Source organism: Engystomops pustulosus, chromosome 7, assembly GCF_040894005.1.
Source record: "Engystomops pustulosus chromosome 7, aEngPut4.maternal, whole genome shotgun sequence".
Classification (NCBI taxonomy): domain Eukaryota; kingdom Metazoa; phylum Chordata; class Amphibia; order Anura; family Leptodactylidae; genus Engystomops; species Engystomops pustulosus.
This window is the reverse complement of record NC_092417.1, coordinates 148175853-148196466: the sequence shown is the minus strand read 5'-3', so window position 1 is coordinate 148196466 and position 20614 is coordinate 148175853. Positions and strand designations below refer to the sequence as shown.

Genomic DNA, 20614 nt, shown 5'->3' with positions numbered 1-20614 from the left:
AAACCGTAATTATTTTTAGGGACTACCTGATCTTTGTATAACATGAAAATCAGCTGAATGTAAAGAATACCCTAAACCTGTCATTGTTCCTGTGATGTAGTGGCTCATTTACTATGATAATAAGCCTTTATGAATGCTCGAGGGCACAGTCTGTAAACACATTCAAATTTATGAAAAGAAGCTTAAAGTGAAATCACAACGCTTCCTCCCTTTAGGTAAATTAGGAACTGGACTCTGCAAATCCAATGCAAACAAGTGAACACAATGCAGGGAGGGTAATGTCTGTACAGGATTGCCGCGTACCTACATGTGATCCATATGGCAGCTGATCAGGGAAGTCTTATCAAATAATCGGGTAATGGTGTAGGTATTTATTGCCGGCGTTTTATAACAGACGCCCCAGTGTTTGAAGAGCAGAATAGTGGAATTACGTAAGAGCTGAGCTCACCTCAGCCTTGTGACCGCCTGATCCTAGAAAAGTAAAAGTACAACGCAATCTATTATCTACAATACTTATCTGCCTTGTACCCAAGTAGAAAAGATGACTCCGACAAAAGGGCTCAATTGTGTTTGTTAGATAACAGGGTCAGAGCTTCCGCCCACAAAAAATCCACAAATTTTCTTTTCACACATTTTCATTCCGATGTTGCTCAGACCACACACTGATATCTGTCTTGAAGTGCGATATTTTTGCATGCACCCATAGATGGGTTACATAGGATCGAACATGTTGGACTAATATAAAATATGCAGTGAGCTATGATCGTGAGATCTGTTTTCCCTCCATTTGTTTTTCATGGATGCTCATGAATTGTCTATATTTGATCCATGAAAAGGGGTTTTCCCACAAACAAAATCCATGGTATAGGGCCTAACTTGCTGACCAGTGGGGGGTCTCAGTGTTGAGACCCCCACTGTTCATGAAAACGAGTGGTTCGATGGGGTCCCATGTACCTCCGTCGGACCCCTCAGACTAATGGAGAAGATGGCTGGACACGACCGTTCTGCTCCATTAATCTCTATGGAGCTGACGGAGATCGCCGAGCGTGGGTGATTTTTCACATGTGCAGATTTTGAAGTGGTATTTTGCCTGGCTTTAATCTTTAATCTCTTATCGCTTTTTATGGTAGGTACCAACACTTCTTTTATTAATGTACTCTATGAAGCAGCGTCCAGCCATATTGTTTCTGTGACAGAATTCGTGACACCTGGTCACCCATTGAAATGGGGCTCATCCATGTTTATATAATCATTGTAGGCTCACTCCTGGATGCAAGTTCCGCACCAAAAGATCAGTTATTTCTTCTGAGGTCTTCTTCTTCTGAGGTCTTCTTCTTCTGAGGTCTTCTGACCTAAAAAAAACACCAGACGTCGTTCTTTAATGTGTCACACACAACCCTTCTCCCTGCAGCTATATAGGAGGCACTAGTGGCACATCTATGAAGAACAGATTATATTTGGGTCCATAAGCCAGTCAGCTATGAAGAACATAAAACAGGTACACCAAGTCCAGTGATGCCCTATGACTACGCCCTGCGATGGTCACTGGTTTTGTGTTGGCAGTAAGCAGGGGTGTAAGGTGTCCATCTCTGAACTGGACAGTCAGGTTTTAGAGGGGCTGTCACTAACTTGCACAAAGCTGGAAATGTGTTTGACTATTCATGATATCGGTAATCTGGTAAAAAATGTGACATTAGTGGTTTGACAAATTTTAGAAAGACAACAAAATTTTCAAGGCTGCTTTTGCATTTTCCATCAAATTCTGCCCCTACAAAACGCATTTCCGCAATTTTTTTTCCTGGATATGTCCTTATAACGCTCTTCCAGAAGTGACGCAGTTGTCTCTCTAGTGTCCCTTATTGGTGGTCGTTACTATTTTAAGGGATTCTCTACCTTTAAGATATTGAGACCATCATAAAAATGTAGGATCAGCTAAATAATGTTTGACTTCTTTTTGCATAGCAGGTGAATAGAATTGGTATAGGAGTATGTTACCACTGTATTATTACTGCATATTCCCATCTGTATGTGGCTTTGGGCATTCCATAATGTTCGGAGTAATGGGTGACCCCCACCCCCAGATGATGCAAGGAGTCTTGGGGTATTTGCACATGTAGCGGAATGGCTGTGTAATTTACTGAAGTAAATTGTGTACAAGCCCTGATAAATGTCGCCCCGTAACTTATTTATTGTAAGATTTAGATAAATGCCATACACTACACTGCTACTGCGGATCTTCACTGAAAATCCATGTGTAATACGCAACCTACGAGGACAATGCGGTGTCTCTTTGTTCATCCCTGTGTACTTTCAAACTGTAATAAAATGGGGATATTTCGGGAAAATTTATGCAAGCTTTCACATTTAGAGAATTCCCGAGACACTGGGGGAAATTTATCGTCAAGTTTCTGAGGTAAAACTGTTCTAGTTGCACATGGAAACCAATCAGAGCTCAGCTTTCATTTTCCCACAGCTAATTATAAAATAAAAGCTGAGCTGTCATTGGTTTCCAGGGGCAACTAGAAAAATTTTACCTCAGTAACTTGATGAGAAATCTCCCCCACTCTTTTTATATATGTGTTTCTGGTACCCAGAAGTGGTCACTTTATATCGCTGTTGAGAAGTGGCAAAAAAAACACATTTTGTTGAGCCCCTAAATCACCTTGAACAACCAGTAGTTACCTTTTACCCCAAGATATTAAAGGAGTATTAACCCCTAAATCATAAATATATTTCCCAGGACTGCACTAGTGGCAGTCTTTTTGTTGTCTGTATGCTAGCCTGTAGTATTCTTCTCATACAGTGCGGTCACACATTAGACTTTCCATTGCTCATTTTGTATCCTGGAGCCCTGTGCTATATGTGACACTGTTGATGGGGTCAATAGTTAGTGTGTACATATGACAACTTCTATATTGTTCTTGTCATGTTTGCTGTTCTGAACATATAGCGACGTATCCAGCAACAATGACGTGGCTGCGACTGTTTTTCCTAGAAAATTTGACAACCCATATCAAAAGACGCTGTTACAAGTTTACATATGTGTACAGATCCATTATTGGCCAGGGGAAGATGCCCAACACCTAAGTTAAACTTACCTCAGACTTGCCTGTTTGTAGGACTGTCTCCTGTAGAGGACTAATTCTGGACATTTTGCTTCCCGAGAGGAAAATTGAAATGTCCCCCTGCTATATTCGGCTCACCAAAATTATGGTAAATCCATAAAAAGCATCTACAACCTGATCAGAAAATGTGGACAACATTACTTATAAGTTGAGAACATCCCCAAACATATTCACAAGATCACTGACCAGACACATGTTGTCTCGCATACTTGTAGTCAGTTAATGATATTAGTGGCATCTAGTACGTTACACAGGTGACGATCGTCTGTCAGGAGGAGACTTCATTACAATTTTTATCCTGGCTGGGACTTATCACTGCTGAGTTCCCCACACTGTGCCCTAAAAATATCACAGACATAGGAAATTGCCACCTGGATAACCATGCTCCTAAAAAAAATTCTACCCCCCTAACAACACAACTGACTACACATATAAACCATCCAATATATTGTCCCTTGAATGAAAGCATTTACAACACCTACTATTTATTATAGATACCAGACCCCGCCCCAAATTAATATATAGGCACACTACACCCCCCCACACACACCCATAGATCGTAGTGTTTAATATATATTACAGAACTCCCTACCCCCATAAAAAATGTTTGTGTGGTTATAGGCACCCCATTAAAAAAATTATAAAACTAATACTCACCTTCAGCCACAGCACTCTAGTTTGTGCTGCAACGTTCTGCCTGTCAATTACATTGGTGTCTTAAAGATACTGATTGATTTCTCTGATTGCTCTCTTGCTTCTGTTTGAGCTGCACAATCTGCCGCCTGAGGTGAGATTTTCAACCCGCCTCAAGGTAAATGCAGCCCTGCTCCTAAAACTCTACAGAGTATTTATATTACTCTGCTGCTTGCAGATATAGCACTATAGCTCTTCAACATGCTACCTGCAAATAGGACACTATGCACAATCTGCTCACCTTCTCTTGCTCTATTAAATTATCGTATGCGGCCTTAAAGGATATCTACCACCAGGATCAAGGATTGCAAACCAAGGACACTGACCTACTGGTGTGTGTCCCTTCTGGAAGGTCTGCTATAAGCTTATTATACGCATGATTGTAAGAAATACAGGGTTTAAAAATTATGGAAATGAGCCTATGGAGCCCAGAACCCTCAAGTTAATTTGCATAATTTTAGAAGTTTTGTCTAAACGAAGTAGCTGAAAGAGCAGATCCTACCAGAGGATGCACACACCAGTATGTCAGTGTGCTTGGTTTACAGTCCTTCATCCTGGTGGAAGATAGAAATATAATAAACCACCCATTGCATTTTAAATCCCTTTTTTTAAAGGCACATTATAAGATCACCTAAAATGAAGCTTCCTCTGACTGCATGGCTAGCTTTGTCTTGGAACATCTCAGCCGTTATCACTAAGGGATATTTCACGCTGATCCCACTTGATATGTTTGTGTTTGGATCCTATTACCATTCATTACATAATGCTTCCAGGGAGGCAATGCCTTGTTGTCAAAATCTTAAATTGTTCTCCCTGACATCTAATACTTATAATTGTGAGCCAAAGTACATGCCAGTTGGACGGTGGCACCGCAAATCACTCCTGACATCACCCCACAGACAGCGTACACAACAAATACAACAACGTACTAGTTACACATAACACAAATAATTTATGGGAGCAGGGGGCTGCAGGAACACTACGTGTTAGGAGAGGCACATAGGAATGAAATCCTCTGGTAGGTGTAGTGTATCTGAGTACTGATATATAGATAGATATATACAGAGGTCGCATTAACGCCTCACCACGCGTCATAGACGCGTGATGAGGCGCCATTACCCCCCCAAAATAATTGCCATGCGTAAAGTTACGCTTGGCAATTATTCCCTGTAGCGCGCAGGCTGAGCGGCCCGGCGCGCGCTGCAAAAGAGGTAAATCCCTGTAGCGCGATCACGCGCGCGCCGGGCCGCTCAGCGGGGCACGTGACACAGTGATCTGTGTCAGCAGCGCTCCGGAGCGAGAGCGCAGGCCCCGGGAGACCTGTGGACAGCGGGGCTGCTGCTCCCTGTCCTGCTCCATCTCTACCTGCCCGCAGATCCCGACGGGACTTAAGAGCAAGGCCGGGTGAGTGTGTGCAGTGTAGTGTTCTGTGTGCAGTGTAGTGTTCTGTGTGCAGTGTAGTGTTCTGTGTGCAGTGTAGTGTTCTGTGTGCAGTGTAGTGTTCTGTGCGCAGTGTAGTGTTCTGTGCGCAGTGTGAGTGTAGTGTTCTGTGCGCAGTGTAGTGTTCTGTGCGCAGTGTAGTGTTCTGTGCGCAGTGTAGTGTTCTGTGCGCAGTGTAGTGTTCTGTGCGCAGTGTAGTGTTCTGTGCGCAGTGTAGTGTTCTGTGCGCAGTGTAGTATTCTGTGCGCAGTGTAGTGTAGTGTGTGCGCAGTGTAGTGTGTGCGGTGTATTACCGAAATTTTCATACTCCTCCTCGGGTAAAAATACTCCTCAAAAATGGTGAGAGGAGTATTTTTACCCTTCTGGAAAAATGTTAGTGCGACCTCTGGATATATAGATATAGATGTATAGATATAGATGTATAGATTTATATGTGACTAATATGGCACCAACATATCCTGCATTGTTGTACAAAGATGGGTGCATTAGGTGGTCCAGCATAGCATAGCATGGGGAACTTTACATGCTTTGCAGATATGTTTCCCAGTGATGTCACTTCAGAGAAAATTCAGTTTTTATTTTTATGAAAATTAATTTCTCGGTGCATCAGAGGACAGGGTCATGCCTGCTGGTGAAACTGCAACTTTTTGTGATTCTCAGCACCAAACCTTTTATACAGTGACGTGTAAAAAGAAGGCGTAGAAAGGCGAAAATGGTGCACCAGCAGACATGACCCTTCACTGGTGCACTGGGAAGAAGATTTGCATAAAGATAAAAATGGAATTTTCTCTACAAATGACAGGTGGAAGGTAAAGAATAAAAGTATGTCTGGGCGCTGCTTGTAAAGTGCCCCACCTAATTCAGCTTTTGCATGTGTAAAATTTGAAGGTGGTAGACTCTTGTTAAGTTTAACTTGAGGAACTTGCTTCATGCGCTTGTGGGATTTCCTGGACCAGAACTAGAATCACTGGACTGTACAGTTCTGCTGAGTTAAGTTCTGTGATTCTTGGTCTGGTGTGTGAAATCTTGCAATCGCACATAACAAGTTTTTAGACCAAACTCGCTCGTGGAGAAGGGCATAAAGCGCATGCGCCAGAACTTGTCACTTGAGTAGTTAGCAGGTTACTTTTTCACAAGGGACAAGTTATTGCACATCCACTAGATTTCCAGACATGATAAGCCAGAGGGGTCGTTCATAATTACGGAACAGCAGAGCCATGAGGCGTTCAGGTGACGTGAGCCTGAGTGCCTCAGGTTAATTTACATATTTTTATAAAGTAGTTTTCTGATGAATCCAGGAGCAGAGCAATTAGCTGAAAACTGTGCCATCATTCAATATGCATAATAGGACAATCCAACCATCAGTAATCTGATGGTAGATGTCCTTTTTAAGAAGTTTTCTTTTAAATGTTTCCAACCACTTTTTTGCTTTGGTTTCATTTTGGGCTCAATTTCTCGAGGCATTTATAGAATTGATCAAATCGTACTATGTGGATTTGGCTAATGGACTTCCTCGTGGATGTCTCCCCAAAAGATCTCACTTTTTATATTTGTTTTTCTTGTGTGCTTGGAGGACCACTTTAATATTACGCTGACTTATATCTTGGTATACCACTTTAAATGTTGCTTTTATTACTTTTATTGTTCATTGTAATAAGCGATTTCAGAGAAGGGAGGTGTAACTGGGCTTTCCAGGGATTATGGACCTGAAGGCCAGGACAATGTGCACCCTTTGTTCAGTACATGAAAACCAATTATAGGAACCCATGGCAACACGCACGACTGCAATATAGGAACACATGGGGCGCCACAGTGGAAATGTGCAAAGAAATAATTAAGCGAATGCTCATAGTTGTGGTTGTACTAAAAACTTTATACTGGGGTAAGCAAAAAAAATACAACACTTGAAACAATCAATTCCAGCAATAGTCGAGGTATAGGAAAGGCGTTTTTTTATATGCAGCCATCTGTTCTATTAAATATCTTGCCAGTTTACAAAGGGTGCACTTGTATACACACACCCTTGTTAATCCCACGTAAACGTGTAAAGGACACACATTGTTACACCACCTCACCTATAACACTTACTGCCTCTTGGACTGGTTCCACTCGTGACTGCAGTTCATATGGCGTTTTCTAAAAAAAAAATAAAATTGGAATTACGGGCTGAGCCCTCTCCATGCAGGGCGGGTGTCTGTTGTTTTATACAGCAAACATCCAACTTTAAAGAGAACCTGCCAGTGAAAGTTACCCACCCAAAAGAAATACTTCATTAAAAACTATGATTCAAAGGCATTGCCATTATCACTCTATGGTTTTTTTTCATGGCTGCAACGTAAACTTATCAGCAACTCGCCAATGACACTAATTGAGTCCAATGAGACCCTGCATGTTCAGTTATTACTGCATAGCCTCCCTCTTCCTGATTGACAGTGCTATGATGTGCTGTATGGAGCATTGAGAGAGAGAGCTCTGTTACATCATTGGGCACTTAAAGTCATGTGGCCATGATGATGTCAAGATCCTGTTACATACATGGGGTAGATGTTGCAGATTTATTTGATCACATGAAATCTCAGCATGCTTCCATAGAGGACTGGGGGCTGGGTGTAGAAATCCATGAAGACTGCGGTGATTTCATGTGATCAGATGCATACATGGGGATACCTTAGATGATATCACCCTGGTCACATGACATGAAGTGCTGAATATTTAGAAGTGACATGGTGAGGAATAGATGAAAGGGGTCGGCTGGAGCAGCACACATCCCCTCTGATACATTTCCTGGTATCTTAAAGTTGATTTATGGGGATTTAAGGAAAACCATTTTATCTAAAACTAAAAGGTGTCAGTTAATAGGGCTCTATGAGAACCTGTCACTAGCTGTATTTGTGAAAATGTGTTGACAGGTTCCCTTTAACACATTTCGGCACATTTATGTCGATCAAAGCAAATAATGAACAAATACAATCATAAAGTGTGATATATATATATATATATATATATATATATTAGTATCCTCACATCCCAAAATGCCCAATAAATTCAGACTACCGTAACTGAAAGCACTGCAGTTGTGGCATTTCCCCACACATAAGAATTTGGATAAAAAGTGATCAAAAGGTTGTATAATCCCCAAAATGCTACCCTATACAGCTCCATAACTAAAGTATAAAGAAGCAGTTCCTCAGAAAATGTCAATTATTTAATTTTAATTATTATTTAAATTACCGTAATTATTAAAACATGTCAAACATATAAATTTGGTATCTTCTGACCTTTTGGTTTTTTTTTTTTTGGCAATTTCTCTGTATTTGGAATCCGTTTTCTTGCTCCCCAGTATATCATATGGAATTCTCATTGCCACATACAGGAAGTGCAAATTTGTTTGCCGAAAAAAAGCCCGACAAAAAAAAATTATAGCCTTTTGAAAGGTCGAGCGTAAAAAAACACCTCAAAAATAGAAAAGAGCTGAGTCCTTAATAGCTTAAATGGTCGCAATGTTTATGGTCACACCAAGGCTGGGTACCTCGGGGTCCCATAACGCTCTTTTATCCCCCAAACCCCTGAAGATGATGGCAGTCTCTTTTGTTTTGGATCTTTTGATCTGAGATTTAAGTTTACTTCATAGTACAAAGTCTGCATTTTTTGTGACACTGACAATAATATAGTTTCCAAAAATCTGTTTGCTTATCTCTTCCATAAATACACATAGGGAGAGCACATGGTTTCAAGGGCACTACAGACACGAGATATGGGCATGTTCAAAGACATTAACCCATTTACTGCCTCACTTCAAGATTCATTGCTACGAATAATCCTGAGGCCACTATAGCCATGGTCCCCGTTACAATCCCAGCATCTCTTACGATACCTGAGAAATTCCTGGATAAATTGCTGAAATACTTGATGGAATCTACAGTACAGGCGGTCCCCTACTTAAGAACACTCGACTTGCATACGACCCCTAGTTACAAACGGACCTCTGGATATTGGTAATTTATTGTACTTAAGTCCTGGGCTACAATGATCAGCTGTAACAGTTATCACAGGTTTCTGTAATGAAGCTTTAGTGTTAATCCTGGTTCTTATGATAATCCAACATTTTTAAAATCCAATTGTCATAGAGACCAAAAAAGTTCGGTCTGGGGTTACAATGATAAAATATACAGTTCCGACTTACATACAAATTCGACTTAAGAACAAACCTACAGACCCTATCTTGTATGTAACCCGGGGACTGCCTGTACATCCTATAGATTTATACACTGCTTACAAAAATAAAGGCAGCACTCAATTGACACTTCCTAGATCTGAATGAATGAAATATTCTGACTGAATACTTTGTTCTATACAAAGGTGAATGTGCTGACAACAGAATACCAAAAAAATAATCAATGGAAAGCAAATGTATTAACCAGCGAAGGCCTGGATTGGAGTCGCCCACAAAATTAAAGTGGATAAACACACTACAGGCTGATCAAACTTTGATGTAATGCCTGTAAAACCAGACAAAATGAGGCTCCTATTGTGTGTAGCCTCCACGTGCCTGTATGACCTCCCTACAACACCTCGGCAACCCACACGAGTGGTTCAGGAAGTGCAGCTCATCCAAGATGGCACATAAGTTTGAGCTGTGGCAATCAGGTTTGCTGTGTCTGTCAGCATAGTGTCCCTTCTTAAAAGTAGGAGCAGAGTATATGCTTGGCTGTCATTGCCTTAAAGGAAATCAACCATTTAAAAAATCAAAAAACCATCTAAGGATACTCGCCTGTGCTCCTCTTCATTCCGATCTGTCCTCCACTAAGCTTGACACACCGGGAACACTTAGAACAGTAAGTTATAAAAAGCAGCTTGGAGTGCAGGGACGAGATGTCCGACACTCCGGGCTGCTAATTATGCACGCCCCCGCACCTCCCTCTCACACCTTTGTTTATGGACCCGTAGCCTTATATTGCTTTTCGTGATCTGCATCAGATAAAAACAGGTTTTCAACAGATCCATGGAAAAAAAATACAATGTGAAAACGCCCATTGACAACAATGGCTCAGAAAGGCATCATTGAAAAATACCGAATCATGGATGTGAAAAAAATTGCCAGGCAAACCTTGCCTAAGGCAGCGCCCATAAAATCAAGCAAGGCTCTCGGAAGAGTCCCCCAAATGAAACTCCTAAATCATACTCCATACTAGACGCCTTCCAGACCTGAGACTGGATTAGTAAATTCCAGAGACCTTAGACTATGACCATATATTCATCAGACCTCCTAGTTCTCAGATACTACATCTACAAACCAGGTGTCAACTATGATGCATTGCATATTTCTTTTTACAGAAAGTTCTGCATCACATATTATGAGATTGTGTGCTATGAAAGATTTGAGTGTCTCCATAGTAACAGACGACAAACCCAAATCTGTAGTCACACTCTCCCACCTTTTTTCTTGTATACATTTGGTTGCTTACCAGGTTAAGAGATGGATAAAAGGGAGTTTCTCTGTAGCACCAGACTACGTAGGGCTTGTTTGTAGTCTGTTTCCGTGGAGATATAACGGCAATAATAAGCCATAGACTTCAGCCAAATGTATTTTGCTGCAAAATTCACGAGTGTTTGTATGAGTTCTAATGGCATTAGACAAGTGATTGTTACATGGCCACGTATGCTGGTCTCCACACCACTTGTTTGGATGTTTACCACGGGAGTCCTGATGAATGCTTTCTTTTTCTTTCCCTTCAGAAAGTGACAGTGAATGTTATTTCAGTACTCTGCTTTTCCATGCTTAACCAAACAAGTATACTATAGCTTTGTGTGTGTTACAGTCCACCTCATAGTCAGGTACGGTAAATATGTTCTGCTTAACTACAGATTACACGCAAATCTGAAAGATGTGACCATGGTCATGCTTCACTTTATTTGTTTTTCTTTTATATTACCTTTTTTATATAAGAAGGGATAAATCTATATTTTTGCTGCTTATTGAATATAGATATGCTCTACTAAGTGCCAATGAGTGGATGATCATGTCTTGCAAAAAGTAGAGTCCAGTGGAATTTCTTTGATATTTTAAGTGTTTTTTCTTTATATGGTCTCCTACCACCAGTGCAGCACTTTTAATATTTTATTGTGGTTTTTTTTTTTTTTTTTACAGCTACACATTCACAATACCTGGTGGCCAAACCCTGCCACCCCCAGACATGGAACAAAGGGCTACTTCTCCTAGGTGCTCTCCATGTCGAAGGGGAAGGAAAGGGTTAAAAGCTCCCAGTCTGTCACCATCCTCCCTTCTGTCAGGAGGTTCAGAGGAAATGATGGGAAAAGCTGAGGAACTATTCCAACTTTGTGATAAGGAGGAAAAAGGGTTAATAACCAAACGAGATCTTCAGGTATGTCTGTTCTAAATTCTGTTTTAGCATTTCAATGGGAATGAAGTCAGTGGAAATGCACCCCCTCCCATAAAAAAGCCATTGCTTGGGAAAAAATCCCTACCAACAATATAAAGATGTTGTAATGTGGTTAGAAATTTCTATGTGCAAGAGATTTTTTAATATCAGGAACTCCTTATCTGTCTTCTTTCCACCCTCTTGTTAACACCTGTTAGTTATAACTAATTTGTCTTGGGTGTATAAATTGCAGACTTAAGGTCTTTCAGACCTTGGTCGGCAGTGCATCCTTTTAGGGTGCGGTCACACGTAATGCTAGCGATGCGCGTCTTGCATTAAAACAATGCAAGGTACAGGGTTCTGGTTACCGTTCGGTTGTGTTATAGGATCGCGCCAAGGCCCACCATCGTACGCTAGTGGCATGTGTGACTGCCACCTTAAGTGCATCTGTAAGTGCACAACAGAATTGTACCACAATGTAACCAGAAGTGAACAAAAGGACTCGTAAGTACTTGTCAAACTCAAATTACTTTATCACTCATCTTACACTTGCAAAACGTAAAAGTAAAGTCACACCATTCAACTCTGTCCTCCAACGACTAACCTATTCTAAATCTGGTGGACTTGCAGTTGCAAGAATGTACTGTCAAGAATAGCGGCTCTGTAGGTGGCTGCCTGTAAATTGGCTCCAGCTCACCTCACCCCACTCCCTGCGGCACCAGCTTGGCACTCAGCCTGTCACCCCCCCCCCCCCTTTTCAGTTCTCAGCCAATCAGGGGCTTCATGTTGCTTGACTTGGTGCAACAGAGCGCCATAACTGGAACCTGGCAGCCAGAAGCACCAGTTCTTGTGTCATTGGAGCACCTGAAATGTAAGCGATCACGACCAGAGCCTTGCTGCAAGTCAAGAGGAACGCTGTACCAGGGCTTCAGTGGTAGCAGCACCAGGCAGCTTAAGCGCTGGTACTTGACCAAAGTGGTGGTACAGGTAGTTTCTTTTCTGCCAAACCAATAGCAGCACACCACTTTTTCACCCCAATCCCCATTAACGCCACACCAGCACCCCTACTGTAGTACCACAATGCATGTCTGTCTAGCTTGTGTCTATTTGTTATTGTCACTACTGTGTTTCGTACTGTAATTGTTTCACCTTATGTAATGTTATGTGGTCTTGTTCACCTGTACCGTCCCGTAACTGTTTGTCTGCAACTAAGGAACTAGCAGCATGTAAGAACGCGCCTCTCGTAGTGTATGTACGTAACTGTAACGTTAAGCCCGTCTCTGTGTGTTACAACTGCCGGAACACTATGTGCAAAACTTTTTTGTACACTTTTTCCTAGTCACTCAAACATGAGTTCAAACCACTATAATTAAAATTAGGAATAACATAGTATAGCCCCCCCCCCCTCCAATAGCATAATATTATCTCCCTCTGCTGATCTCATTCATGGAGGAGGGGAGCACAATCCCTATGAAACCTTTTTAGGATTATGGTTGTAGTGATCACACGGCTGACCACTTGCACCAGGGGTTCGTAGCAACATTGGAAAATAGGTGTTTGGTCTACTGTGGAGAACGCAGTCGGCAGCAAAATAAAGCTCCGGTGGGTCTTGAGTTACTTCCTTCAGTTATTCTGAGCAACAATCGTGACCACGCAAAGATTGTAATGACTTGCACCTGTTTTTGTATGTTCAATCGCTCCTGGTTTTGGCTCACGATAACTGAAGACCTAACTGATGGATTGGCCCTTAGCTATGTAACTATAACTAAATTGTGCAGGTAGCCCATCAAATGTGCATGTATATGGAGTTTTCACCAATCACCTTAATGCTTAATAGTAGGACTGTGATATGGTGCCTGCTATAGGGTGGGGATAGTGTAAGGGCAAAACATTGTGGATCCAGAACTTGCTATTGTAACTTTTTTTTTTTCTTCTTTTCTAGCGGTTACAGAATGAGCTTCCTCTTACCCCAGAACAATTGGAAGCTGTCTTTGACAGCCTGGATCAGAGCAACAATGGCTACCTCACTCCAGTGGAGTTCAGCATGGGCCTTGGTAACTTTTTTGTGTAGATTTATAATCCTCTTGTGTAGTCTCCTGTGAATAGAGCCTAAAATGATATTTCTTTGTAATGGAAATGGATGATTATATACTGTACACATAGATGGTGTAGACTTGCTGTCTGGGGCATATGCAGTATTTGATGTAGCGGCACCACTGTATAAGGAAATAATGCTGCCATATGAGTGTGTAAATAACATCCATATGAGTAGTTCATAGGAGATTCAAAAGCCATTTTCCAGTTAAACAAGCAGATGTGTCTTATTTTTAGGCAAGTTACTAGGCGTAAATATGGCAAATGGTGAGCAAGACGGTGAACAATCAATAATGGAGGAGACCTTTGAATCCGGGTGGTCAGATGAAGATGAAGATACGGAGGAGATGCTGTTCTGTGCCACTATGGATCAGTTAGGAGCCGCACATGTCTTCCAAGAGTAAGTGACCATTAATTTAAGAGTCCGTTCTCAACCACTTGTGTGGTAGCTTTTTTAAAAGGTTTTTTTATTTTTTTTATTCCTTAAATCAAATCCGTGAAGCGCAGGTTTCTGACATTGTGTTCGTTGAACACTTGTAGCGTTAGTGATAAAAAGTGCAGCTTTGTAATATATTTATGAAACGGTTTTGAAGAAAAACTTCCCATAAATCTGCCTCTTTATATCCTGACTTCAAAATCTGCTTGCTGTCAAAGAATGGAAACCGTCATCATTTGCATGAAGAAGCTGCACTGACCACATCTACATGGCTCGTAACAAGACATGCCATACATTTGATACGCTGCATTTTTATCCCCTTGAAGGTTTTTAACCTCTGGATGTAAACAATGAATATTTCCATTGGCAGACAGCAAGCGCAAACTTTCTCAATTAAGTATTCCAATGCTGTGCCTGAATCAAGAAATCATTTGTAATGGCTGCTTTTACGTACAGTAATGGTTACTGTATGGGGTGCTACTAATCGCAAGAAACACCAGGAAATACACTCCATGCACTTGCATGGAACTTTAAATAACAGAACTGAACAACAACATATCCATTCAGTGATTCGAGCTTTGGTCCGGGAAATCCAGCAAACGTCACACATTCTATGCAAGGCCACACAGTGGTAGTTACAATAACACATAATCAATGCGATCATCTGATAAGTAATTGAGTTATTATTTGCAACTTAAAGGGAATGTTTAGGACGATTTGGGACACTAAACTAACTTCAGGTTCTTTAGTGTCTCAAATCACCCATTTAATATTCTCTCCGTGGCCAATATGGAAAATAAAAACCTTTATACTTGCCTAGAGAAGTGTCTGATACCACACATCTGTCATTTCTGGTGCTCCTCACACCTTCGCAGTGATCCAGTGATGCCAGAGAAGCAAACCCAACTTCATTGCGCTTGCGCTGGACCTCCTGCATATGCTCAGTGAAGTCTGTGTGAATGACGGCACTGAATCACTGCACAGGTTTTGAGAGCTATGGACAGAGGTAAGTATACAAGTTTGTATGGGCAATGAGACGCTAAACCACCAGTCTGACTGGGTGGTATAGTGTTCCAAATCCCTTAAGGGCTTATATACACAAATGTATTTTATTAGTGACATAGGGATCATGCGCTGGATATATTTTCTGGAAAATACACAGTGCAGGGCGCAGGACTTGTAAGATTATAGATATCTGTGGGAATATAGAAAAGTATTTCTATAGATAACGGTGGTTGTCCCTTCTGGGAAGTATCTGGCACACAGGGGTCCATATGTCACGGGCCATATATGTTTGCAATCATAAAGCAGCAGGACGGCTCCAGTGAACTGAAGCTGAATATTCATTACGGCCTGTACACATGCCAAGTGTTTTTGGCAAGATCCAGTCACCCTCCCAATTCACCTTAGGCTGGTAGCACCCATTTTAAGTATATGATGTTTATGTGCTTCCTCTCTTATCTAGTTATTAAATCGTACATTGTATTTTTAAGGCACAGGGAGATTCGGGATTTGTGGAACCGTCTTCGCAAGGAGCGTCCTGAATTACTTGCAAACTTTGAGGAGTTTCTCTTCCGTGTTTCCTCTTACATCCGGGACGTACATCATGAAAAAGAGACTCTGGAACAAGCATTAAAAAGGTGTGCATTCCCCAAATCTACTCCCCCTTAACTCTTTAATTACGTGATCCAACTTTGGAGATTATTTGCAGAGTTAGTTTTGGGTTATTTTAGATGAGTGTTAAATCCTGATCATGATAGTTTTGTTACACCGGTTACCAGATAAGTTATTGTTGGCACATAAATTATTTTGGATGCAATTTATTTAGGAACACTTTTTTCTGAGAGAAGTAATTATCTTTGGTTTACGACAGTTCCTTTAAATCCCTTAAATTTAGAGGATTGCTATTTATTTGATGACAGACAAAACATTTTCCAGTTCCTGAAACAAGACTTTTTTGTGCAAGCTTTGCAGGAGGTGCAGATAATTTTATCTTAAAAAACCTACTTCTAGAACACTCAGGTAGGGTATGAAATGTCCTTTCTAGAATTCCCTCTTTAATGAATTTAACTACCTGTACATCTTGTACTGTAGAACCACAAGCCCGTTGTGATTTGAAAGATGAGCTCTTTAATATGACACCAGATGCATGTTTCTAGGTACTATAGAACCAAAAATAGGGACATCTTAAGTGATGTTCCCCTTGCAGCCTCTAAACTTGACTCCTCTTGGGTAAAATATGACTCTTCTCTGCATATTTTCACAATCAGATCCCTATTATCAGGAAGTCAAAATAATTGTGTTTATTATCAGCAAGTCTGGATAATTGTATTACTTTAGTACACTGAAATCTGTTGAAATCATTGTTGTTCAGTGATTTTATTGTTCTACAATATGGCTACTACCTGTAGAGCATATACTGTAGTTCATACAGTCCCTGACAGTTACAGACGGACCTCTATGACCACTGTGACCTCTGGTGAAGCTCTCTGGATGTTACTATAGTCCCAGACTGTAATAATCAGCTGTAAAGTGTCTGTAATGAAGCTTTATTTATAATCCTTGTTCCTGTGACGGCAAAAAAATTCAAGAAATCCAATTTTACATAACCTGGTGACTGCCTGTAGTCGGTGCCTACACTTATCATGGTGATCTGTGTATGACTCGGCAGGGAGGCCTGCCAGTGACATCGCTCTTAGTTGACTGAACAATATATTATATCTTTTGATTGTATAAGTGTCGTCTTTGTGAATTGTCCAACCACAGAGCTCGTTGGTGTATTTATTACAGGTAAAGGTTATAGATATGCGAGATAACAATCATGGCCGGGCAGCTGATAAGCCACCTACACTATACTGTGTAGATTCTCTCTTGTATTGCAACTTTATATTAGTAAACCCCTGACCATGAGAAATGGGGATATAGGGATTTCCATTCCTGCAACGTGTTACTCTGGGCCCAGTCAAAGGTTTCAACAAAGTACCAAATTACCAATGGTCCCAGGAGGGAGAACGGTGATATGAAACAGTGGCATCATTGCACTCCCTACTGTTAGGCCACAACGATCATGTGACTGTCGAGGGACGAGGGATCCGAACTTTATAAACGGAGACCAGTGAAAGCATGACACCATGGGGCACATTTACTTACCCGGTCCTGTCTTGATCCCCGATCTGGGTGGTCCGACAAAGATGAAGTCCGGCGCGATTCACTAAGATCGTGCGCCCGAGATCCTGCATCTATCGCTTCCCTGCTCAGGTCCGCCGGAGTCCACCTTCTTCTTCCTGGTGTATGTAAGTGGATTGTCTTTCGACACAATGTAAATGTTAAATCCCGCGCTCAGTCCGAATCCTTCGGATCATCCGACGGCCCACCCCCTTTTTGTGGCGCGTGAAAGCAGGCGCCGATGCGCCAAAATCCGATCGCATGCGTCACAATTCCCTTTTAAATGCGGTGCAAAATGATAATCTTCGGAATATCCAACGTTTGTGCAGTTCGCACACCTTTAGTAAATGAGCCCTTTTGTCTTTATTTCCATAAAATTTTCCTGGGGACCCATAATGATCAAGCAATGAAAGACAAACCATAATTTGTTGAATTCAGGTCATGATGTAATTCTTTACACTGCAGGAAGGAGACGGATCACGGGCGTGAGGTGAGGTGTCTGTACGAAGAGATGGAGCAACAAATTAAAATCGAGCGAGAACGGCTTCTCAGAAAGGTAGGAACCGGACACAACGCCAGTACATGACAATAAGATTTGGCATTAATGACAGTCATCCGGAACCCAGCACAACAGTTACTCGATGTATCCTGTCACCTTTATTGAAAGTAAACATGGAGCACTTAAGTGTTTCCTCCATAGTATTACATGATGTGACATTGGTAGTAGGTGTGTTAATTCTGGCTTCGTGTACAGTAATTCAAGAACCTCAAAGTCATCTGTGTGATCTGAATCCCAGAATTGTGTGTTGTGTCACAACATTACATCAGCTTTTCCTGTGTCACAAAATATTCAGTGCCCCAAAGGTACATGAGGTTACTCGAGGTCACTGAATAGTAATCTTTAATATCAAAATAATTACAGCAGCGTGTGACAAGATAGTAATAATTCTATGTGTGCCACAGAAGTATACAAAATAAATTTTGATTTCGGCCACCCATCATGTGTATAGGTTACTTCCACGATACTTTAGTTCTCGGGGAGATAAGTCCCTCTCCTATTGTAGTTAGTGGGAGAGTACACGGAAAGTCTTGCAGGAAAACAGGTGTGACATACCTTTCCCTTGGGGTATCAGATGCTGTTAGGTCTGTTAAAATCTGCATTGGAAAGGTGCCTCTTGATACCATATTAGAAATATTTTACAGTGGAATATCCGTGTTAAGTACTGCATTGTGAACTAACCCCATGGTGAAAATCTTGGAAGCCTCATCATCTCTCTGATCTCCCAATAACTGTTCGGCTTCTACAGTGGGTACGTAAAGTATTCAGAACGCTTTAAATTTCTCACTCTTTGTTTCATTGCAGCCAAGGTCAAAAAAGTTATTTGCTCATTAATGTACACAATGCAGCCCATCTTGACAGAGAACAGAAATGTAGATATAATTACAAATTTATTCAACAAGAAAAACTGAAATCTCACATGGTCATAAGTATTCATACTCCGTATTCAGACTCGGTATTGAGTAGAAGCAGCTTTTGAGCTAGTACAGACATGAGTCGTCTTGGGAAAAAGTTTTTCCCCCCTGGATTTGTGGATCCTCTGCCTCTTCCTTGCAGATCCTCTCCAGTTCCCTCAGGTTGGATGGTGAATGCTGGAAGCTAATTTCATGTCTCTCCAGAGAAGCTCAGTTGGGTTTATGTCCGGGCTCTGGCTGGGCCATTCAGGAATGGTCACAGAGATGTTCTGAAGCCTCTGCTTTCTTATTCTAGCTGTGTGCTTGGGGTCATTGTCTTGTTGGAAGGTGAAACTTTTGCCCAGTCTGAGGTCCAGAGCACTCTGGAAGAGGTTTTCATCCAGGAAGTCTCTGTACTTTGCCGCATTTGTCTTTCCTTCAATTACAACCAGTTGTCTTATCCCCCATAGCATGATGCTGCCACCACCATGTGTCACTGTTGGGATTGCATTTGGCAGGTGTTGAGCAGCGCCTGGTTTTCTCCACCCATACCGCTTCAATCTGTGTCTCAGACCAGAGAATCTTATTTCACGTGAGACTTCCATCGGTACATGCTGCCATAAAGCCCAGCTGCAGTGATAGTTGACTTTGTGGAACTCTCCCATCTCCCTCCTGCATCTCTGAAGCTCAACCACAGTGATCTTTGGGTTCTTTTTTACCTCTCTTGCCAAGGCTCTTCTCACAATTGCTTAGTTTGGCTGGACGTCCAGGTTGAGGGAGAGTTGTGGTTGTTCCAAACTTCTTTCATTAAAGAATTATGGAGGCCATGGTGCTTTTAGGAACCTTGAGTGCTGCCTTGCCTTAATTCCGTCTCTGAGATCCTTGGGCATTTCCTTAGATCTCATGATTCCCATGTGCTCTGACATATACTGTGAGCTATGGGTTCTTGTATAGACATGTATGTGCCTTTCCTAATCAAGTCACAGCTGGGATCCAATTAAACCTAACATGAGGAATCTACCATCAGAAGTACATCTGATGGTAGATTCTTGCTGCCTGCATTTTCCCTAATCTATAATTTAATAATGCTGGAAACGCACTTAAAGGGTTTGTCCACTTTCAACAAATAATTGATATGGTTTGTGTAAGGAAAAGTGATACAATTTTCCAATATACTTTCTGTATCAATTCCTCACTTTTTTTTTCGAGATCTCTGCTTGCTGTCCTTCTATAGAAAGCTTCTATGAGAAATCTGCCCATGGTCACACGGGTGCACATTTCGTTTATATCCCCAGCTCTGATTACTCTCTGTTTTATAATGAGCCATGCATCTGTGTGACCAGGGACAGATTTCTCATAGAAGCTTTCTATAGCAGGAAAGCGAGCAGAGATCTCGAAAAAGTGAGGAATTGATACAGAAAGTATATTGGAAAATTGTATAACTTTTCCTTACACAAACGTTATCAATTGTTTGATAAAAGTGGACAACCCCTTTTAACTTGTAAAAACGTTTATTTTAGTAACATGTAAATTAAGTGCAGAGGCTACAGGGGAGTGTACTAGCCTGGTCTCGCACTGCAAACGAAGGCTTCTCCATGCCCCAATAGCCTCTGCAGTTAATTTACATGTTAAAAACTCTTATTTTAATAGTAACTTAGGTTCCAGGATTATTAAATTACAGATTGGGGCAGAGGCAGGCAGGAGTAATCTACCATCAGATCTACTTCTAATAGTAGATTCCTTATGGTAGGTTGCCTTTCAATATGAAAGTAGCAGCAAAGGGGCTGAATACTTATGACTAAGTAATATTCCAGTTTTTCTTGTTTATA

General features: G+C 41.3%; 1 protein-coding gene and 1 long non-coding RNA gene across 5 annotated transcripts in view; one reads left to right on the top strand and one right to left on the bottom strand.

Annotated features, from left to right (window-relative positions):
* The window catches only part of CRACR2B (calcium release activated channel regulator 2B), a 42510-nt gene that overhangs the window by 7754 nt on the left and 14142 nt on the right, over positions 1-20614 (top strand). For all 3 annotated transcript variants that reach the window (XM_072118178.1, XM_072118177.1, XM_072118176.1), the window contains exons 2-6: positions 11407-11641; positions 13581-13692; positions 13970-14132; positions 15662-15808; positions 17799-17889. In XM_072118178.1, the coding sequence (XP_071974279.1) occupies positions 11453-11641; positions 13581-13692; positions 13970-14132; positions 15662-15808; positions 17799-17889 (702 nt within the window). In that variant the 5' untranslated portion in view covers positions 11407-11452. The remainder of the gene's footprint in view (positions 1-11406; positions 11642-13580; positions 13693-13969; positions 14133-15661; positions 15809-17798; positions 17890-20614) is intronic.
* LOC140070994 (uncharacterized) lies at positions 8-8887 on the bottom strand. 2 transcript variants are annotated; one of them, XR_011849025.1, is made up of 4 exons: positions 8537-8887; positions 7347-7394; positions 3099-3239; positions 8-1352 (listed from the first exon to the last, which is right to left on the bottom strand). It is a non-coding gene; the product is annotated as an uncharacterized lncRNA (long non-coding RNA). The 2 variants fall into 2 exon arrangements; XR_011849024.1 differs by having other exon boundaries at positions 7334-7394; positions 8537-8885.